We start from the raw sequence: 17,488 nt of genomic DNA, 5'->3' as shown, positions 1-17,488 counted from the left end.
CTAAACTGAGCTGAACTGCCACAAAATTCTCTAGAACCCGAAGAACCCGAATTTGCCGTTCTTCCATCCTATTTCCTCTTCCGTTCTTTTCCGTGGGGTTTATTGAGTCCTTCAGTACCAACTAACTAACTACATTTTATTTTATTTTGTTTCGTTTCCTACTTTCACTACAGTTATTCTGTATACATACATACGTACATACATACTATATAATAATCACCATCATGGACAGTTACATTCATACTTATGCTTACAATAAACCTTTCATTGCTCGCTGTCCAAAGTATTTGTTTATGTAGTACACAATCTCTCTCGGCTGGTATCCGATAAAATTCCAATTACTTACCTAAACCCAATTATTCACGGCAACTGGTCTACGAGAATACGAGGCTAAGATAAGAAAGTTCCACTTGTCCGAAGTAAAAAGTAGTCTAATTTGGTGGGTTGTTCGAGAATAATTTCAGGCACGGGTCGTCGCGCTTTGTGGTGTGGGCACTACCTGCAGGGTCTGCTTTACTGGCGGACGGATGACCTCCGCCGATGACTACGGATTCATTCATGTACAGTGTAGGCACACAAATTCAGCCAGGCAACGCCATAAATTATATTGCTATGCTAATCATAATAATAACTAAGGTAATGAGGGGATAAACTATGCATAATCCGTACATCGTATGTACACCCGCCCTTTCTCATTCTCATCTGCTCTGCAGGTGCTCTTACGCGGGCCTGCGCGACTTCGCATATATCACGTTCAGCGCGTATACACGAGAACTGCGGGTCAAAATATTATAGTACATTAAAAGAAATAGAGGGTATCGAGCGGAGTGAGCGCTTTTCAGTGCTCTTGCTCCTTCTTCTCCTCATAGGCCGGGGGCGCGGCAGGAGCATCCGGATCGTCGGCGTCGAGCGCATTGAGCTGGTCTTCCTGGTCGTTGAGGTGGTGGTACACCAGCCAGAAGATGATACCGGCAACGAACGAGGCGCAAGCCAGACCCACGAACATCCACATGATGGCCGGGTCGTAGGCAGCAGGGGTCAGTGCCTCGGCCAGAGCGGAACCAAATGCGTTGGTGAGCAGGTACATGGACTGCACGAAGGACTTCATCGACGGAGGAGCCTTGGTGTAGGCGTACTCCAATCCAGACACCGACGCGAAAATCTCGGACAGACCAATGAACACATAGGCAGGCGTCTGGATGGCAATGTGCACGTGGTTGCCAGTGGTGGACCCATCAACCTCCGAAGCAGCACATCCGGGGTGCTCGTAGCAGGGCCCAGCGGAGTAAATGAGGTGCTGGACAATGGCCGCGTACATCATCGCCAAGGAGGCAACAACGAAACCCAGGGAGATACGGGTGATCGGACGGAAGCGGATACGCAAGCGACGCAGCAGGGGGTAGATAAGGGTCTCCAGGACGGGGATGAAGACAATGATGGAGATCGGATCAAAGTTCTGCATCAAGTCGTTCGGGATTCCGTGACCTTCCATCTGACCGGCCTGGGTGACAAAGTTGCTGGAGAACTGGCCGTAAACAACCCAGTAAATCGGGTAGAAACAGAACACACGGCAAGCGACCAACGCACGCTTGAGCTCGTCGATGAAGTGATCGTCCCAGGGCAGGTTGGTCCTTGTGCCGTTGTTGGCCGCCTGCCAGCTGGGCTTGGGGGCATCCATGTTGCGGTTGACAACCATGATCCACAGAGCCTTAAAGGCGTCGGTGATGATGGAGCCCTGGGGAGGGCGAACAACGTAGTACTTGCGGCCGAAGATGAGCACCATGGTACCAACGGCGAACATGCACAAGCAAAGCAGATAACCAGACCAGAAGCCAATGTACTTCTCCATGTAAGGAGTGGCCAACAGAGACAGCGATCCCACGTTGATACAGCCGTAGAAGATCATGTAGATGCGCTGAATAGTGAGGGAAGGGTCAATGACAACCCGCTCACCCTTCTTGGTGGTGGACATGGCCATCTTCTTGCGCTTGTACTGGTCGGCAATCAGAGGAGCAACGTTACTCTTGATACCACCCGTTCCCAGACCGATGATCAGGATAGACACGATGAAGCCACCAACACCGGCTCCATGGTGAAGAGCGGTCGGGATGGACGTGCAAACCAAGATGAGCAGACCGACCAAGTAGATGATACAGAAAACCACGATGGTCTTGTATTTACCGAGGTACTGATCAGCGACAATGGCACCGATGATGGGGGTAACTGGGGCAGATGTCAGCCAGCGATCCCGCGTATTTATGCAGTAGTAGACGAACCATAACACCAAAACTGGAAGAAAGTGGTGAGACCAGTGGCTCCTTGATGACCCATGCCTAGGGCACCACGTCCCTCACTTCCGTCCAGAGGACGATCAACGTAGTTCTGGAACATGCCAGACATTCCGTAGTAGGTGAAACGCTCGCACAGCTCGACAACGGCGACAAGCCATGCGGAGATAGGCAGATGCTCCGCAACATGGCGAAGAGTAGCGACTTCCTCAGCGTTGGGTTCTTCGCCGTCGGGGGTGGGACCGAGGCCCTTTTCGCTAGCCTCCGTGAATGCCGCCTTTTCGTTCACAATCGATTCGGTGCCGTGGCCCTGTTGTTGCGGCCTAGGATATTCATTAGCACGGGGATGAGGGGGAGCGAAATTCGAGTGAGCTGTGACGGAATGGTGACTCACGAGTCACCGACACGGGAGATGGACCAGCCCACAGGAAGGGTAAAAATCAAACACAAATAGGGTAGTGGACACTTACTGAGTGATCTCAGCCTCATGATCTCCAGACATCTTTGCGGGACCAGGCAGGAAAATCCCAAGGGCGAGTGGGAGGAGTTGAGCGCAGATTTTCCTCTGGAAAGATGAGAGGCACGAGATACTCGCGAGGGAAACGGCGCACACCTTATATCTCCTGGTGGTGGGAGATATAGAGAGGTAGCCGAAGCGGGACCGTTCCTGACCCTGGGACCAATGGCCACCAGGACAGGGCCCGGTTTGTGGTCAAGTGAGAATCTGAATCATTATAACCGAGGAAAGAGTCCGGGCGCAACCCAGAGCCCGGAGGCAACAATCGATATGACAATAATTGACAAGCAGCGTTAAGCATCAGCCGAGATGGCGAAAGATGGCGGTGATTGGCCCATCGCCCGCAGAGCCCGGCGACATCTTGGGACGCCAAGAAGTCGGAGTTTGCCGGTGAGAGGCCGAATTCCTTCCAGAGTTTCCACTCCCTCGTGGCTTCCCCTCACAATCATTTTCCCAATTTTCTGCGTCTCCTCGTCCCTGTTCACATTTGTCCATGGTGATCGACAAGAGTGCTTCAATCCTCAAAGATCCGTCAATAAGCGAAATCCCTTGCCTTGTATGCAAGCCTTCCCAAATCAATTGGCATTGCGGAATGTTTGCCGCCGCAAAATTTCCACCGTTTTGTCTGACGCCAAGCAGGACCAGGACTAAATCGTTCGTGCCGTCGGTAGGACCACCAGATGCGGAACATGTTAGGTAACATAAATCATTAAGCTGCTAACATGCAGATAAGTCTGGCGTGTCTCATTCGTAGTCCGGCGGAGTACGACTCTTCCTCCGTTGATGTTCTCGCAGGGCGCAAAGGGGGCGCGCGCATGGTCGGCTCATTGTGTGTAATTTCCCCCGCTCATGCGACAGACGATCAGCAGCAGACAGTTGCAACGTCGGGCTTCCCCGCGCCGTGGTTGACTCGATGCATGATTCTGTATGGAGCGCATGTAGATTGGGACCCATCAGTCCATTGTCCTTCCCTGATAACCGTAGGATGTAGCGTGTCTTGGCCACAGCTGTGCTTATCTCCCTCGATTCCTGTCGGATGTCCGGTGGAAGAACGTGGCAAGTGAGGCAATTGAGGCAATTGTGCTATTCGATCATGATGGGGGAGAGGATGGGATCATGACTGTAACCTGGGGGATTAGTTCATTAGACATCCATTGAGGTATGCAGTCCAGGATGTAGCTATGAGCATGGTCGCAATGGCCTCAGATGCGACTGCTGGTGCTCATGGCGCGACAGTAGAGACAGAACTCTCGAGACATTCCTAATTGGGGGTGGAGTTCATAGCCGACCGGCTCAAGCCGCCCAGAATAGGTCAGAGGCGGAGTTGCCTGGACTGATCATCCGGGCTATCGTATGGAGTAGTGGCCATCAGGCAATCTCTGGGGTTGGATTTCTAATGCACTTTCCCAGAGTACTTCAACTCTCTGCTGTTAAGAGTAAGTGAACAACATCACTTGTGTTTGGTGAAAGGGGAGGGGAAAAAGCAGGCAGCAGGCAGCAGAGCGCGGAAGGAGCGAGCCCCGTTCAGGTTAAGTATCTTAAACCCCTCCTAAGTCCGACTTCGCCCTCCCAACAACCACTGATTCGTCATCCGCTGGCTTTGACCTTTTCCGCCCATATTGACCGATGGACAGCCAACGATATCTCCGAACCTGCTGTGATTGCCCTTGCAGCGTCTTCTTATCTGGCCAATACCAGGCACTAGACTCCAATGACTCCGATCTCCGTCCGACTTGTTGTCACAATTAAGCTTAGTCTGGATGACGTGCTTATCAATCTCGAAGTTGGAGCCGGCAATTGGATGCATTGCCTTCAGGCTGGCGAAGCGAAAGGCGATCTTAATATATGTCAAGATCCGTCACCGACTTGGGTCTAATGACTCGACACTAAGAGCACCTGCAGCAGCGCAGTTCGGCTCCAAGACAATCATTCTCCGCACGCGGCTGGTCGCCTACACGGGCTTGGCTCGAGAAGAAATGGCAGGAGGAATACGCGACCATAGCGATCTTCAATATGCCTTTGACTCATAGTTGAGTGTGAGGGGATCTTCAGTCCAAGAGGTCCTTCAGCTCTCACTTGACCTTGGGAGTCATTCCAATTTACAGTCTAGCAACCCCCGATGCCGCAACACCTCAGCCGGGAGCCAAGCCATCTGGATTCGAGGCTCTTCAATCAGAATGTTTGAGATGCTGTGTACGGCAGCCTATTGGGCATCAAGCAACGCTTTATTGCTCTTAAAGTAGGCGATCATTCTTGTCCTGCTCCACAACTCCACACATCGGTGCGAAATACGAGACTGTGAGTCAACACCGTCTTTTCATTTACTAAGGAACTATAATACAGAGTCATGCATACTTGGAAGCATCTCATTGAAGGGAATAGCGTCCAAACGCTAAATATAGCGGGGATATCTCGGTGTTATTCCGTCGCAGGTGGAGAGTACCTTGATGCTGCAACGGCTGAGCAGGGCGCCGCAGCGCATTCAGCTATACACTTCTTACATCTATCTATTAAGAACAGAAAGAGGCAGAAGAGATGACATATGATCAAAAGGGAAGGAGTATCCTAGTAGCAAATAAGGCCACATGGCTTATTAGCATGGCTTATTAGCCGGGGAGAAGCAGGATGTCCCCGGCTCGGACTCGAACCGAAGCCATATCCCAGGTATAATGAATGGGACGAGAAAATGGGTATAACTGAAGCTCTGACCAGTGAGCTGCAGGGTTTGACTCCACTTTTCACCTATATTAGCTAGTGTGCTACGGACAGAAGCTACCTTATTAAGGCCGGTCACCGAGCAACTGAGTCTCAACTTGAGACGCGTACTCAGAAATGGCCTTCAAACCGTCATGAATATCGTCCGTAAATGAACGAATAGACAAACCATAAGCCTGGGTAGTAAAGCGAGGGAGAATCACGGCAAGTCTCTGAACCATGGCACAATGTCGTAAGGATTGGTGTAGGAATAAAAATGTGCCTCTGGCACCGGGAGCGGCGGGAAGCTTCGGACAAACTCCATGAATGACTCAGGAATACTATCCATGGAACTAGTAAAAGAATTTGACTGTTATTTGATTGGTTGTCTACTAGTATGGTTTGTGTGTGCCCCGACAACAATGGAAAAAAGAAAAACGAAAAAACAAGTGCCCCCACGCGGGATTGAACCGCGGACCTCTTCATGGCAGTATTTGGAATACGAGTGAAGCGCTCTACCACTGAGCTACAAGGGCTGACTTGTTGAAAAACGCCTCTCAACATTAATCTATAGCCTGCATAGCTTGGCTTTAGTACATACTAGTAACAAAGTTTGACGTTGGTAGGTGGTATGCTCCGGATATATATATCTTTGGCAGGGGTAGGAGAGAGACTACTAGTACTTGACGCAACGTCACGCAACTACTATCAGGATAACATTATCTACAGGTGAAAAAGTGTTCTAGTAGTATCAACTACGATAATACATGTTTATAAGAAATAGGAGGGTTTCTTGTAATTTTAATATCATAATTAGTTGAACAGTGTGAAGGATGATGATGCTATCTCCAATTAAACATCTTTTCATCCCCGCCCCCGCCTTTCTCCCCAACCAGACCAAAAATAAGTAAATAAAAATTTTAAATAAAAAGCCAAGTAAGCATTTATTCACTATATTTATTTTGCGAAACACATGATTGAATACCATTGCAATGACTTCACCCCCACTAACTGTGTAATATTCACCAGCAAGACCTTCCACCATCTGGCTCGGAATTACCCCGATGCAGAGCATGCGGATTGAGGAAGTTCAACTTTATTTGCCTCTGGGATGTCCAATTTCACTCAGACTGCCCACGAAGTCACTGTCGGGATGGAAGTTCCTAACTCAAATATTGGGCCTTGCCATGTAATTATGGAAGAAGACCGACAGCAATTATGTATGCATTGGCCAATAGCCCTTCGAGCCAGCAAGCAAGAAAACCCTCACAATGCATGGAAACAACCGTTCTTTTCCGTTCCTGCCTCGACGCGTCCCAGGTGATCTGGGAAAACACAAGAAGGACACCCCGCGTGCAACTTCTTCTTAGTTAGCGTAGGCAATGTATCACTGCTCTTTCGAGGTTGTCTTGCTCTGCATGAATTTGCTAGCACAATAGATCTAAGCTGTACCATCCTGTTCTGCTTCCAGACAGACAATCTTGATATGTAGTCCCCAAATTAGCGGCCTTTGATGTGTAGGCAGGTTTTTTCTGATGCACCAAAACACAACTATCGTTGGTACCAGTTCTCTGCCTTTCCAATGCAAGCTGCTATATCTTGCCATCTTCCCAACGACTAAAGCAAGTGGGCAGTGAGGAACTCAGCGATTGCTTTCAACCCGTTGTTCTGCTTATTGGAATACTTCACAGAATCCGCGCAGACCAGTTTAGCCCAGGGCTCTCCAAGGACGACCGGCATTTCATGAGTCTACCGGAACAGAGGCTCTTAAACCATAGCGAGATTCGTAAACCATCTCCAGAAGACTGATGGATCCCTTCAGGAGACGTAATCAAGCCGGTCAAGATTCGTCACCGAGATTGCGCACTGGATGATTTTTGTCGCCAGTGAGCAATTGGTGAGCCTCATCTCTCACATCATCCATACTCGTATATTCGCCCCGCCAGCACTTCTTGATTATTGCTCCAAAGAGAACATAATCAGCATTTGGGAATGAGTCTGGTTCGGGCCAACACAAATCAGGGTTTTCGGGGCTGAAGAAATAGTATTTATGGACGCGCCAGGATGCAATAGAGTAGAGAACCCAACCAAGGTGAAGTATCTCAATCTGGACATTTAAGTCGTTTTCATTTGCCGAAGTCATATCAGTACCATGTGGTAATAAGATAGATTGTCCAAAGTCAGAAAGCTTAAGCTGTCCATCCAGCACTAAGATATTGCGAAGAGCAATATCATCCACAAATACCTTGCAAGAGTGGACATGTGTAAAAGTGTTGATAATACTCCAGATCCAGCTCGTTTTCAGGGAGTTATCGCGCTCTGGATAGGTCTCTAGATAAGTTTCAAGATTGTCTTGTGCAAGGGCTAGTTCAATCCCATATTGGGATGTCTGGAAGTAAGAAATAATCCCTTTGTGGCTGCCCAGGCGCTTGAAGACTTGGATCTCATTATCCAGAGTTTGCTGATTTATTTGATTCATGTACTCCACATCCTCGCGGTTCTGGAGGTACCCAGGTTGATATTGCTTTGCTTTCTTCACAGCACGGTCTTCCCCAAGCTTAAGAATGATTCCAGTCATGCCATTTCCAATTACTGGAAGACCGAGATAAGGGTCATGGGGAACTGGAGAAGGTAAAGTATTGCTAGATCGTCCAGGAATATGCGTGCATTCTACTTTGCCAGTTGAAGTTTGGGAATTGTGATCCTGACCCTCTGCTCGAAGACTTTGCACATGGGGAGACGGTCCGGCTTCTGTTTCGTTTATTTGACAGGTGTTGGGGGTATCGATCTGTAACGTTGCAATATTCTGGAAGGATGACTTAGCAGGGTATCAAAAAGAGAATGCAGCTGAACTTACCTTTGACTCGTCCGACTCCGTAGCTGCAGGAGGCCAAATGGCATTATAGAGCCACGTGCGGATTACCGAAAGTATCATGACTATTACTGGAGAGTGCGGAGAACGAACATGGAGTAAGACCAGAAGTGGAGAAGTGTACGATGAGCTGGTAGGAGAAACGGCGGGAGCCACTTCGAAGGGATGGAGTAACATCGTCTAACCTAGTTGGGCAATGGGTTCGTTACTAAGCACTCTTTTTCTGCTCCGGCGCCATTCACTCAACTCACCCAATTAATTAACCACCAACCAACAGATATGCTTCTTAAAGTTGACCCAGGCTCCAAGGAGTAATTTGTGGTTCAGAGCGAAATTACAATGAAACATTGATACTATGTAGACCATACTCTCCCTTTCCCGAAAGATCTACTACCAAGTCCTTCAATTCTACCCGCCAATCCCCTCCTGCACCATCGTGACTCCAAGGGGGCGCTAAGAATTCCGGACTCACAATCAACGCGAGGATTTATCCCGTTTCTACTGCATCTTGGAGCACGGAAGAGGACGAATGAGGACGCACGACTACTATCTGCGGGCAGATCTGTCGGCCACAGTACGCTTAACAAGAACAAAGCGAGCGACCCTAACTAAGCCACAGTCTGAAGTGAATTACAACTAGGAAAAGAAGCAATGTAATGACAAATATTAACGTAAAGCACAAGGGTCTGTTGAAATAGAATACTCTTGCTTCGTTCTTTGATTTAAGAGCACAAATCCAATTTATAGCAACAAACAAGGCCGTAAGTAAGGCTAGCTTTCTTCCCCCGCGATTTCTAGTGAGCAACCTGGATGGCATACCCGAACTTGCACTTGTATGCCACCATCGCCGCTGTTCATCAGGTCTAGGACCGTTATTTCTTTCGACAACAGGGGCAGAGATATTGACGGTTTGTGCTTGATCCTTTGGTTGTCGGTTTAGGAGGATCAGGACACCAAGATGGGGGCGAGCGCTGTTCTGCCTCAGGACACATTCGAGGAGTTGACTCTTCAGGGATATCGACAGTATGCTTGCACTTGGAGAAGTACACGGGTGCAGGGTTCTCCATGAAGCACATGTTGGAAAAGCCCAGGTCTGAGGTCTGGTTCTTGCGAGTATCAGCTAAGCATATCTTGATTTAGGAAAAGGGACAAGTATACCGCCGCAGTTGAGATGTGTCAACACGTGAATTTCTTTAACACCTTGCTTTTGGGGTGGCCTTGTGTATATAGTTCCGTGTACTCGAGATATTCTGTCCTATATGTAGTTGCACTACTCACTCCACCCTTCAGCAACAGAGAATCAGCCTGGTATATAAAAGAGAGGGGTAACCCCGGCGGCTTAAAAAAGTCCGATGTGTTGGACGAATGAGAGACGAGAACGATACACACTTGGTATCTGACAGGGATAGATTAGATTCGCTGATCCCGTAAATATGCAAAGGATTAGTATTGGTTCACTCTCCTCAACGGACAAATGGCATGTGAAGGGGACAGAGCCCGTACCGTTGTACAATTTAATGAAATTGAGATGCAACTTATCCTGATAACACCCGGCGTCTTGCAGTTTCATCACTCTATTGCCCTCTACCACCCCTTCTATCTCTAGGTTGGCCCCGAAATTGCGTAATTGAATACCTTTTATCATTATAGATCTTTGTACTCGACACTGGGTTCAAGAGGTAGCGTAAGAAGCCATTAATCATCGCTTGATTTCCCGCTCTAGTAACAACTTCCCATAACACATGCATTCTAAAACTCCAGTAAGTGCACCATACATCCGTCACATCTCATGTCTTGCGTATGCTTCATATACAAAAGCCCCAATCAATCGCACATTTTTTCCCCTGAAGAGTCTGTCAAGATTACTACCCATCCAGTTCCGCTCGTAACGCACTAGATCTTATACTTCAAGACCTTTCCAGTCTTCGCTAATCTCGCCGCACAAAGGAGACAGAACCCGACGAGCATCGAGCACGCCGCGAAGAGCTGCGCATATACATAGCGGCCATTGTCTCTCGTGATCAGAACACCAGCGATAGGCGGACCTGTCAATACAGCGAAACTGACGATAGTCTACACCCATGTTAGTCACCAATCTCACCCTTCCCTGCAACTGGGTGAATAAGGGAGGGAAACTCACAAAAATCATGCCCATCCTGACACCAGCCTTCTGCAAATCAGTCGTCAGGCTACTCAACGTAGCTGGAAACATTCCCTGCAAACCATTTCCCACAATACCATAAACAACCGTCCATGCATAAAGCCCCGATATAGACGTGACGCCAATCATGGCAAAAGCGCAAATAATCGAGAACAAGGTAACCACAATAAGAATATTCATCGGCCCGGTATACCGATCAGCCAGGTACGCAGGGACCGGACGACCTATGATACCCAGACCATTCAGGATAAGAGTAAAGGTGAGCGACTCCTCCTGAGAGATGTTGATAATCGCAACACCAAACGAACTTAGATAGTAAAAAGCGAAATAAACACCCCAGAAGGTCAAGAAGATGCCGACCGCAAACAAGGTGTATGATGGTTCCTTGAAAGCAGCGAGCTCAATGAGAGGACCTGTTTTCCGAGGGGGCACTCTCGGTCTGGCTAGGATGTTGCAGATGATTAGACAGGCTAGGGTGAAGAAGCCGAAGACTCGCATCGTCCACCCGTAGCCGATCTGTGGGATCAGGTGCTGGAACATGACGGTGAAGATTAGGCCTCCTGTGGCGCTGCCGCAGGCGCAGATGCCGACAGCGAGCATCTTTCGCTTTGCGAAGTAGGTGGATGTTACTGAGAGGGCTGGACAGAATAGACATCCGTTGCCGATGCCGCAGCAGATTCCTTGCGCGAGGAATATTTGGTAGTATTCGGTTGATATGGAGGCCATGAACATGCCGAGGACGCTGAGGATGGTTCCGACCACTGTAGTAATTAGCATATATCTTCAATTGCGGGGATGTCATAGTTTGGAAGCCATAAGCCCGAGATGCATCTGCGGGAAGAAGAAATACTCACCAAAAACCGGCCGAAAATAACCCGCATCAGTGAACCTCCCCGTAAAAGTACCAATGAAGAAGACAATGAAGACCTGAACGCTCCCAATCCACGAAACATCCGAATCCGAGCGATTAAGAAAGTCGACATAATACGTCTGAAAGATACCAAACGAATTCATATAGCCCCTGGCCCTAGTTCAGCAAACTTTTCACGATACGGCCAGCACAAAGTGTAACCACGCTCCTGGAGGAGCCAATTGAGCTTTTACACGTGCAAAAGCAACGCATTGGAACCTACCAGGTATTCATAATAATCAAGTGTCCCACTAGGACTTGTGTCCATGCGAGAGCTCCGCCGTCTGGAGGAGGGCCGGGATCTTTCCAACTAGCGACGCTTTGTGATTTTGAGAGTATGCCCCATTTTTTCTCTTTGATGGTTTCATTATTGATTGTCTTTTCGTCGAACTCGGTTATAGCTTCTGGGTATGCTTCGACACTGCTATTGTCGGTCATGTTGGTGGTGTTGGTGAGTGGTACCGGTGGGTTGGTTATTAGGATAGTATGGGTATGATAGTCGCAATTGGATCGCGAATTGCTTTATTATTCAGTAGAAAGATAATTAAACAAATCTACAATGGAATTGATTAGCACGAATGCTTTAAGAACGCAAATGAACATACCTATTATTTGCATATATTGCATTTCTGAAAAGAATTGACCGTCACAATTGCATAGTTTATAAAAGAACAAAGACATGCAGACAAGAGAGTGATTTCCAGTCATCAAGATAGAAAAAAACAAAATGACTCAATAATAGTGGTCTTAATGCGGCGTGGCGAGGAATATTTCCTCGTAGTCCGGTTTCGGACTAGTCCATGTTACAGGGCGCGGAGATGAAAGAATTTCCTGAAGAAGCAAGTCAGCAGAGACGCTTGGATCCGAAGCAAATTGACGGTGAAGTGCCTAGAATTGGCTACCCTAACTTCCCTAAGATCGACTAAGATATAGTCTCCAGACACTAAGATAAGTCTAGACACGTCACCGTAATCGGGGTGGGGCATGTATTTGCCCTTCCCCGATGTTACTCTACCATCCCACTCCTTACACTAAAACTGCGGACAAAGTACTTCAGATAGCATCTTGCCACGATAAGCACTAATTTGACGATCGACAGTAACAGGGAATCAAAAGGTACAGAAAAGGGCTTAATTGAGGGGTAATGTGAACAGGGATCAGGTACCAGGCCCAAGCTCAACTGATAAGGGTATTGTGCTCTAATAAAATGGGCAAATGCCCTGGTATACCTCCGTAGAAAGGACACCTCTTCTTGTCTTTTCTGAACATAGCAAATCCAGTCTTTCTGATTATTTGTCTACTAGCAATGGCTTCACCACAAACCATCTATCTCGCCGTCAGTCAGGCACACACCCTCGCCAGCACCCCGGAGACTGTTCAGGCCTTGTCCCAGCAATGTCGGCAAGCAGCCAAGCAGACCCCATCACCCGATCTGATTCTCTTTCCGGAAGCTTACATTGGAGGCTATCCTCGTGGGGCGACCTTTGGAGCCAAGGTGGGATCTCGAGACGATGAAGGCAGAGAACAATACCTGAACTACTTCAAGGATGCGGTGGATCTGGGCGATACGCCTGAAGGAGCGGGGGAGAAGTGGGTGAGAAGGGAATTGGAGGGGCAGGACGGGAGTGGAAGTGGAGTCCGAAGGGGCGATGGAGTCCGCGAGGAGCTGGAACTAGTGGCTCGCGAGACGGGTATCTTCATCGTCACTGGATTGGTTGAGAGGGCTGGGGGGACTCTTTATTGTGCGGTAGTATATGTCTGTCCCAAGTTGGGAGGTGAGTATCCGCATGTACTTTTGGATGTGGAGTGTGGAAGCTGACATGATGCTATTATCTACACAGTGATTGGCAAGCGGAGAAAGGTCATGCCGGTAAGTATCCCTTCTTGTATTGATATGGTATTAGGCTGACCAGCACTAGACAGGAAGTGAGCGTCTGGTTTGGGGCCAGGGGCAGCCCTCGTCGCTCCGTGCTGTGACTACCACCATCAAAGGCGTGAAACTCACCCTAGCAGCTGCTATCTGTTGGGAAAACTACATGCCGCTGTTGAGGCACTCCCTCTACAGCCAGAATGTCAATCTCTATCTAGCCCCTACAGCCGATCAGCGTGACGCTTGGGCCCCTCTCATGAGAACCATTGCCTGCGAGGGTAGATGTTTCGTCTTGAGTGCCAACCAATGCCACAGGAAGAAGGACCAGCCTGCCTGGGTTTACGGGGAAAAGTCCGAGAGTGAGGAGTTTGCCACCAGAGGTGGTTCTTGCATCGTAGCTCCGAGCGGGGATATGCTGAAAGGGCCGCTGTGGGAGGAAGTAGACGGCATGATGATGGTGGGGGTGGACTTTGATGATTGTCTGAGATACAGATTGGATTCAGATGCTGCTGGAAGTTATTCGAGGTATGAGGTATCCTACAGCCGTTTGGATTTTATGCTAATGTGATTGAGCAGAAATGACTCTTTTAAGTTGATTGTGAATGGTCTTGATATCAGTCCTCCTCTTTAGAGGGTAAGTATGATACTTAGCTTACTTGAACAGTACACATCAACGATACTTCGCATTATGCACCGAGAATCTACCCCCAACAAAACATGTAATCCTACGTAGTAAATCGAGAATGTACAGACTTGACAAAAGATTACTCCTGTCTGATTTTGGTGGCCGTATCGCTATTGATTTTCTGAAATGATATGTAAGATCATACCGCATACTACCAAGTACACTCCAAGCTCTAGTACAACCGATCTAGTATAACTCCAAAACTCTATATACTCAAATCTATACAACAGTATACGAAACCCGACTAACCCCCTTCGACCTCGAAATCTTCTTCACCTCAATCCTCCCAACCAAACTACAATCCGTAACATGTGTCCCTCCACAAGGATAACTTCCCAACCCCTCCATCTCCACGACTCTCCCCAGCGTCTCCCCTTCGGGCAACGCAAACCCCTCAGCAACAAAGCACTTCTCCATCAACTCCTCCATGGACCACCAGTGAATCCTAACAGGACTCGCCGACTTCACAAACTCATCCGTCTTCGCCTGAATAAGCTCCTTATGCTTCCCCTCCAACGTGCCCTCAAACGAAACCGACGCCGACCCCGGATAATGCGACGCCTTCGACTCCTTCACCGGGGGAAGCACACCCTCGCGACACAGCGCATGAATCGCCAAACTCATGACATGTCCAGCAGTATGGAGCCGAGAGTGTAGGTTCCGCTTCTCAGCGTCCACGTGCTGCTGGACTTCCTCTCCGGAATCAAACTGCGTAGTCCCGACCGGGACGAAGCGGCCCAAGTGCAGGATCTGATTGCCCTGGGCTGGTTGGCGGACGGATTTCACTTCGAAGATGGAAGCTGCTTTGGGCGCTACCTCCGTGGTCATAGTTCCCGTGTCTGAAGGCTGGCCACCGCCTTGGACGTGGAAGATCGTGGAGTCTGTCACCACGGCATGCTCGATTTCTGGGGAGTCTTTGGCGAGAGCTTGGTCTGCCTCTGGGAGGTTGGAGACTGGGATTATGAAGAGAATTTTGGCCCCATGGAGCAGCAGCTGTCCGTCTTGTTGGTAGATGAGCTTTGTGGATTCGGACATCTATCAATTTGTTAGGTTGGGGCCCCGGATTATGCTGACTAGGAGGTTTAGACGTACTGTGATTGGGCTAGATCTGCCGATGCGATGTTGGGTGCAGTAGAGTCTTTGGGAGGGCACACGCTGGGATAAAGATAGTCAGAATCGTAGCTGACGGTGCATTTGTGTATAAATAATACCCAAAAATTATGGTAGATTTAGAAGATAGGTGGTGGAGTAGTGGGTGCTGAGCAGGGTATATGTACCTGATAGACGGGGGTGGTCCGAGCTTCTGGCTAGTGTAACAACCAGTCCTTGTCACTGTCAGGGCGTGTCCGCGCTAATGTATGTAAGATTTGTAACAGATCATTATCGGTTTGGTCACACTTTCATTGTAACCATAAAGAGGCGAATAGCGAAATACATTTTTTCTCTGAAAGCTATAGCGAAAGGTTTTATTACGAAAAAATCTCTGAACTAAACAAAATTCCTTTTTCATACTCGTTATACTCTAATGAAACTAAATCCGCGATAGCAATTCCTGCCCCTGTTCCCACTGGTCCCGATCCCTGATATACCGCGGATTTTTCGCCACAATGGAGCAAGGCAAGAAACGCGAATGGTCAATGTCGTAAGTTATGCTCCCACTGACACCATCCAAAGCGGCAACAATAGCGGCCTCACACATGGTATGACACCGATGACCCCAGCGACCGGCAATCGCCTCCCGGATCCATTTCTGCTCCAGCTGCTGCTTCAACTCCAGCGTGTCTGTCTCCAGCGTAGCAAGCTCGAGGTGCCGAAGCGCATCCATAATGATCGCAGCGGCCGGTGCCTCGCGAATCTCCAATGCCTTGTCGTCGGTCGAAAGAAACTCGAGCCCGACGAATCGGCCATGACCGAACTTGCCTACCTCCTTGTTCAGGAGTGCAATGGCGTCGATAAGGGGGAGCTCGTCGCCGTTGATGGAGGAGAGGTTGCCGTTCTCGAAGCTCAGCGTGAGCTTCTCGGGGGCATAGTCGCCGCTGCGCCGCGTCCATTCGTAGGCTTCTTCGGGGATGTTGAAACCCTCTGGGTCGCCTAGCGGACCGTCTTCGAATTCTCGACACCATAGGTTCTCGTCTCCGCTTAGCTTGCGCTCAGCCATGATAGACAGTCCGGCTGCGGATAGCTCTGAGGCTTTCTTCTCGCGCGAGGTCACGGAGTGGACGTAAGGGCTTCCGAATTTGCCAGAGAAGCCGTAGAGACGAATGCAGTTGTTCAGTCGGGGAAGACTGTTCTGGGACAAGTTTGCAGTGTGGAGGAGCAAGCCTGCATTCACGGAGTTTGCGTAGTCTGTGATCAGACGAGCGATGACCGGACGAGTAATGGAGCTGCTGATGGGGAACATGCGCATGTATGATGCGTGAGCGCGAATGGCTGGCATGACTCCATCTTTGACAAACAGCTCGCGGCCATCAAGACATTTGAACGATGCTCCAAAGTGGGCAGCGTGTTTGGTCAGACCTGCCTCGTCTACAGGAGCTCCAACATCTACTGCGACAGCGTGGATGTTGGTGTAGCCGAGCTGCTGGAGCTTGAGGAGCAGGTAGGTGCTGTCCAGGCCACCGCTGAACATGGTGACGACGGGAGCATCCTTCTTGTCGAAGTCTGCAAGGTGACCAAAGCTTTCAATGGGCCGCCTTTCTTGTTGGGAACGGACCAGCGCGGCCTGGGCCGTGACTGCATCAATGGCACCGTGACCGTTGGATAGTACGGTCATTGTGTTGAGGTATGTGATGAAAGAACAAAGGGTAAATGGAAAAGAGAATGAAGAATGACTTGGACGTTGTTACTGAGATTGCGATGTCTAACAATAACTGGAGGTTTATATCACTACCATGATGGGTAATTATACTACCGCGGGACGTACTTTTCTCACTTTTCTCATACAGCCATCACTCTTACACTTCACATTTAGTCACCCTAGCCAATTCCCTTTCTCTATTAGCTGCATCAGAATACGAGTCCCCTCAACCCAGCAAGTCCAGATCTTCGGCGATGGCAATCTGCAGCAAGCATCTAGGCTTCATCTTCATCTGCAGGCGCTGTAGCCTCTCACTAGCAGATGTAACCCATAATACGGACATTGCCGTCTCCAGGTGAATACCGTTTCGTGCTATACAACCGTGCTAAATCTGGGGGCCGTTTCACTGCAGAGAAGTGGAGCAGGAGATCTAGCCCGTTACTAGCTGATCCCCAGTCATATTAGTATGAGGTATATACAATGCACCGACATCGGGTTCATCCCGGCACTTACAGGATCGATTTACGTGTTTGGCTATTTAGCTGCTAAAATGCCCCGATAGGAATTATCAGGTGATGCATGTGATGTGGGGAAAGAAATGCAGGGGGTGAATAGCTTATACATAGCCTCATCAATGGGGTTAAAATGTTATGTCTTTTTATGAAGAGTAAGCCCTAAACTGCTTCGGGTGATA

At 49.0% G+C, this 17,488-nt stretch overlaps 6 protein-coding genes and 1 non-coding gene across 7 annotated transcripts; 2 read left to right on the top strand and 5 right to left on the bottom strand.

The window, feature by feature from the left end:
* Positions 1 to 584: 584 nt before the first annotated feature.
* Positions 585 to 3,014, bottom strand: BO79DRAFT_170009 (peptide MFS transporter). The gene is made up of 3 exons (XM_025679518.1): positions 2,759 to 3,014; positions 2,277 to 2,611; positions 585 to 2,223 (listed from the first exon to the last, which is right to left on the bottom strand). The coding sequence occupies exons 1-3, from the start codon at positions 2,788 to 2,790 to the stop codon at positions 839 to 841; spliced, it is 1,752 nt and encodes a 583-aa protein (XP_025541762.1). The 5' UTR covers positions 2,791 to 3,014; the 3' UTR covers positions 585 to 838.
* A 229-nt stretch (positions 3,015 to 3,243) lies between these two features.
* BO79DRAFT_208230 (uncharacterized protein) lies at positions 3,244 to 4,253 on the top strand. Its single transcript, XM_025682348.1, has one exon. It carries the CDS (start codon positions 3,528 to 3,530, stop codon positions 3,867 to 3,869), a length of 342 nt encoding a protein of 113 aa, XP_025541761.1. The 5' UTR covers positions 3,244 to 3,527; the 3' UTR covers positions 3,870 to 4,253.
* A 1,696-nt stretch (positions 4,254 to 5,949) lies between these two features.
* Positions 5,950 to 6,035, bottom strand: BO79DRAFT_t77. Its single transcript has one exon. It is a non-coding gene; the product is annotated as a tRNA-Thr (tRNA).
* A 1,304-nt stretch (positions 6,036 to 7,339) lies between these two features.
* On the bottom strand, positions 7,340 to 9,447 carry BO79DRAFT_142424 (uncharacterized protein; the record flags this gene model as incomplete). The annotated part of the gene is made up of 3 exons (XM_025678278.1): positions 7,340 to 8,305; positions 8,357 to 8,436; positions 9,261 to 9,447. 3 exons carry the CDS (start codon positions 9,445 to 9,447, stop codon positions 7,340 to 7,342), a joined length of 1,233 nt encoding a protein of 410 aa, XP_025541760.1.
* A 576-nt stretch (positions 9,448 to 10,023) lies between these two features.
* BO79DRAFT_170005 (MFS monocarboxylate transporter) lies at positions 10,024 to 12,122 on the bottom strand. The gene is made up of 5 exons (XM_025679517.1): positions 12,048 to 12,122; positions 11,666 to 11,996; positions 11,387 to 11,553; positions 10,512 to 11,293; positions 10,024 to 10,444 (listed from the first exon to the last, which is right to left on the bottom strand). Exons 2-5 carry the CDS (start codon positions 11,878 to 11,880, stop codon positions 10,265 to 10,267), a joined length of 1,344 nt encoding a protein of 447 aa, XP_025541759.1. The 5' UTR covers positions 11,881 to 11,996; positions 12,048 to 12,122; the 3' UTR covers positions 10,024 to 10,264.
* A 563-nt stretch (positions 12,123 to 12,685) lies between these two features.
* On the top strand, positions 12,686 to 13,943 carry BO79DRAFT_191747 (hydrolase; the record flags this gene model as incomplete). The annotated part of the gene is made up of 4 exons (XM_025680849.1): positions 12,686 to 13,217; positions 13,284 to 13,312; positions 13,362 to 13,837; positions 13,886 to 13,943. Exons 1-4 carry the CDS (start codon positions 12,749 to 12,751, stop codon positions 13,941 to 13,943), a joined length of 1,032 nt encoding a protein of 343 aa, XP_025541758.1. The 5' UTR covers positions 12,686 to 12,748.
* Positions 13,944 to 14,094: 151 nt separating this feature from the next.
* BO79DRAFT_236560 (putative alanine--tRNA ligase) lies at positions 14,095 to 16,853 on the bottom strand. Its single transcript, XM_025684596.1, has 3 exons — positions 15,661 to 16,853; positions 15,090 to 15,152; positions 14,095 to 15,032 (listed from the first exon to the last, which is right to left on the bottom strand). The coding sequence occupies exons 1-3, from the start codon at positions 16,768 to 16,770 to the stop codon at positions 14,217 to 14,219; spliced, it is 1,989 nt and encodes a 662-aa protein (XP_025541757.1). The 5' UTR covers positions 16,771 to 16,853; the 3' UTR covers positions 14,095 to 14,216.
* Between the last annotated feature and the right edge of the window lie 635 nt (positions 16,854 to 17,488).

Source organism: Aspergillus costaricaensis, assembly GCF_003184835.1.
Source record: "Aspergillus costaricaensis CBS 115574 unplaced genomic scaffold BO79scaffold_9, whole genome shotgun sequence".
Taxonomy (NCBI): domain Eukaryota; kingdom Fungi; phylum Ascomycota; class Eurotiomycetes; order Eurotiales; family Aspergillaceae; genus Aspergillus; species Aspergillus costaricensis.
This window is presented reverse-complemented; position numbering and strand designations above follow the sequence as displayed.

What these genes read in the sequence shown, in the direction of transcription:
- BO79DRAFT_236560 (XM_025684596.1), bottom strand. Translation starts at nt 16,770, where the DNA reads ATGACCGTACTATCCAACGGTCACGGTGCCATTGATGCAGTCACGGCC. An exon ending in TTGTTGCCGCTTTGGATGGT is followed by an intron (nt 15,153 to 15,660) that starts GTCAGTGGGAGC and finishes TCTTTATCCCAG; the next exon opens with CGTGTGCCCTCCCAAAGACT. An exon ending in GCAGATCTAGCCCAATCACA is followed by an intron (nt 15,033 to 15,089) that starts GTACGTCTAAAC and finishes ACAAATTGATAG; the next exon opens with ATGTCCGAATCCACAAAGCT.
- BO79DRAFT_170009 (XM_025679518.1), bottom strand. Translation starts at nt 2,790, where the DNA reads ATGTCTGGAGATCATGAGGCTGAGATCACTCA. An exon ending in CATGAGGCTGAGATCACTCA is followed by an intron (nt 2,612 to 2,758) that starts GTAAGTGTCCAC and finishes TGAATATCCTAG; the next exon opens with GCCGCAACAACAGGGCCACG. An exon ending in CTTCCAGTTTTGGTGTTATG is followed by an intron (nt 2,224 to 2,276) that starts GTTCGTCTACTA and finishes CATCTGCCCCAG; the next exon opens with TTACCCCCATCATCGGTGCC.
- BO79DRAFT_170005 (XM_025679517.1), bottom strand. Translation starts at nt 11,880, where the DNA reads ATGACCGACAATAGCAGTGTCGAAGCATACCCAGAAGCTATAACCGAG. An exon ending in TTGATTATTATGAATACCTG is followed by an intron (nt 11,554 to 11,665) that starts GTAGGTTCCAAT and finishes AACTAGGGCCAG; the next exon opens with GGGCTATATGAATTCGTTTG. An exon ending in TCAGGATGGGCATGATTTTT is followed by an intron (nt 10,445 to 10,511) that starts GTGAGTTTCCCT and finishes ACATGGGTGTAG; the next exon opens with ACTATCGTCAGTTTCGCTGT.
- BO79DRAFT_208230 (XM_025682348.1), top strand. Translation starts at nt 3,528, where the DNA reads ATGCAGATAAGTCTGGCGTGTCTCATTCGTAGTCCGGCGGAGTACGAC.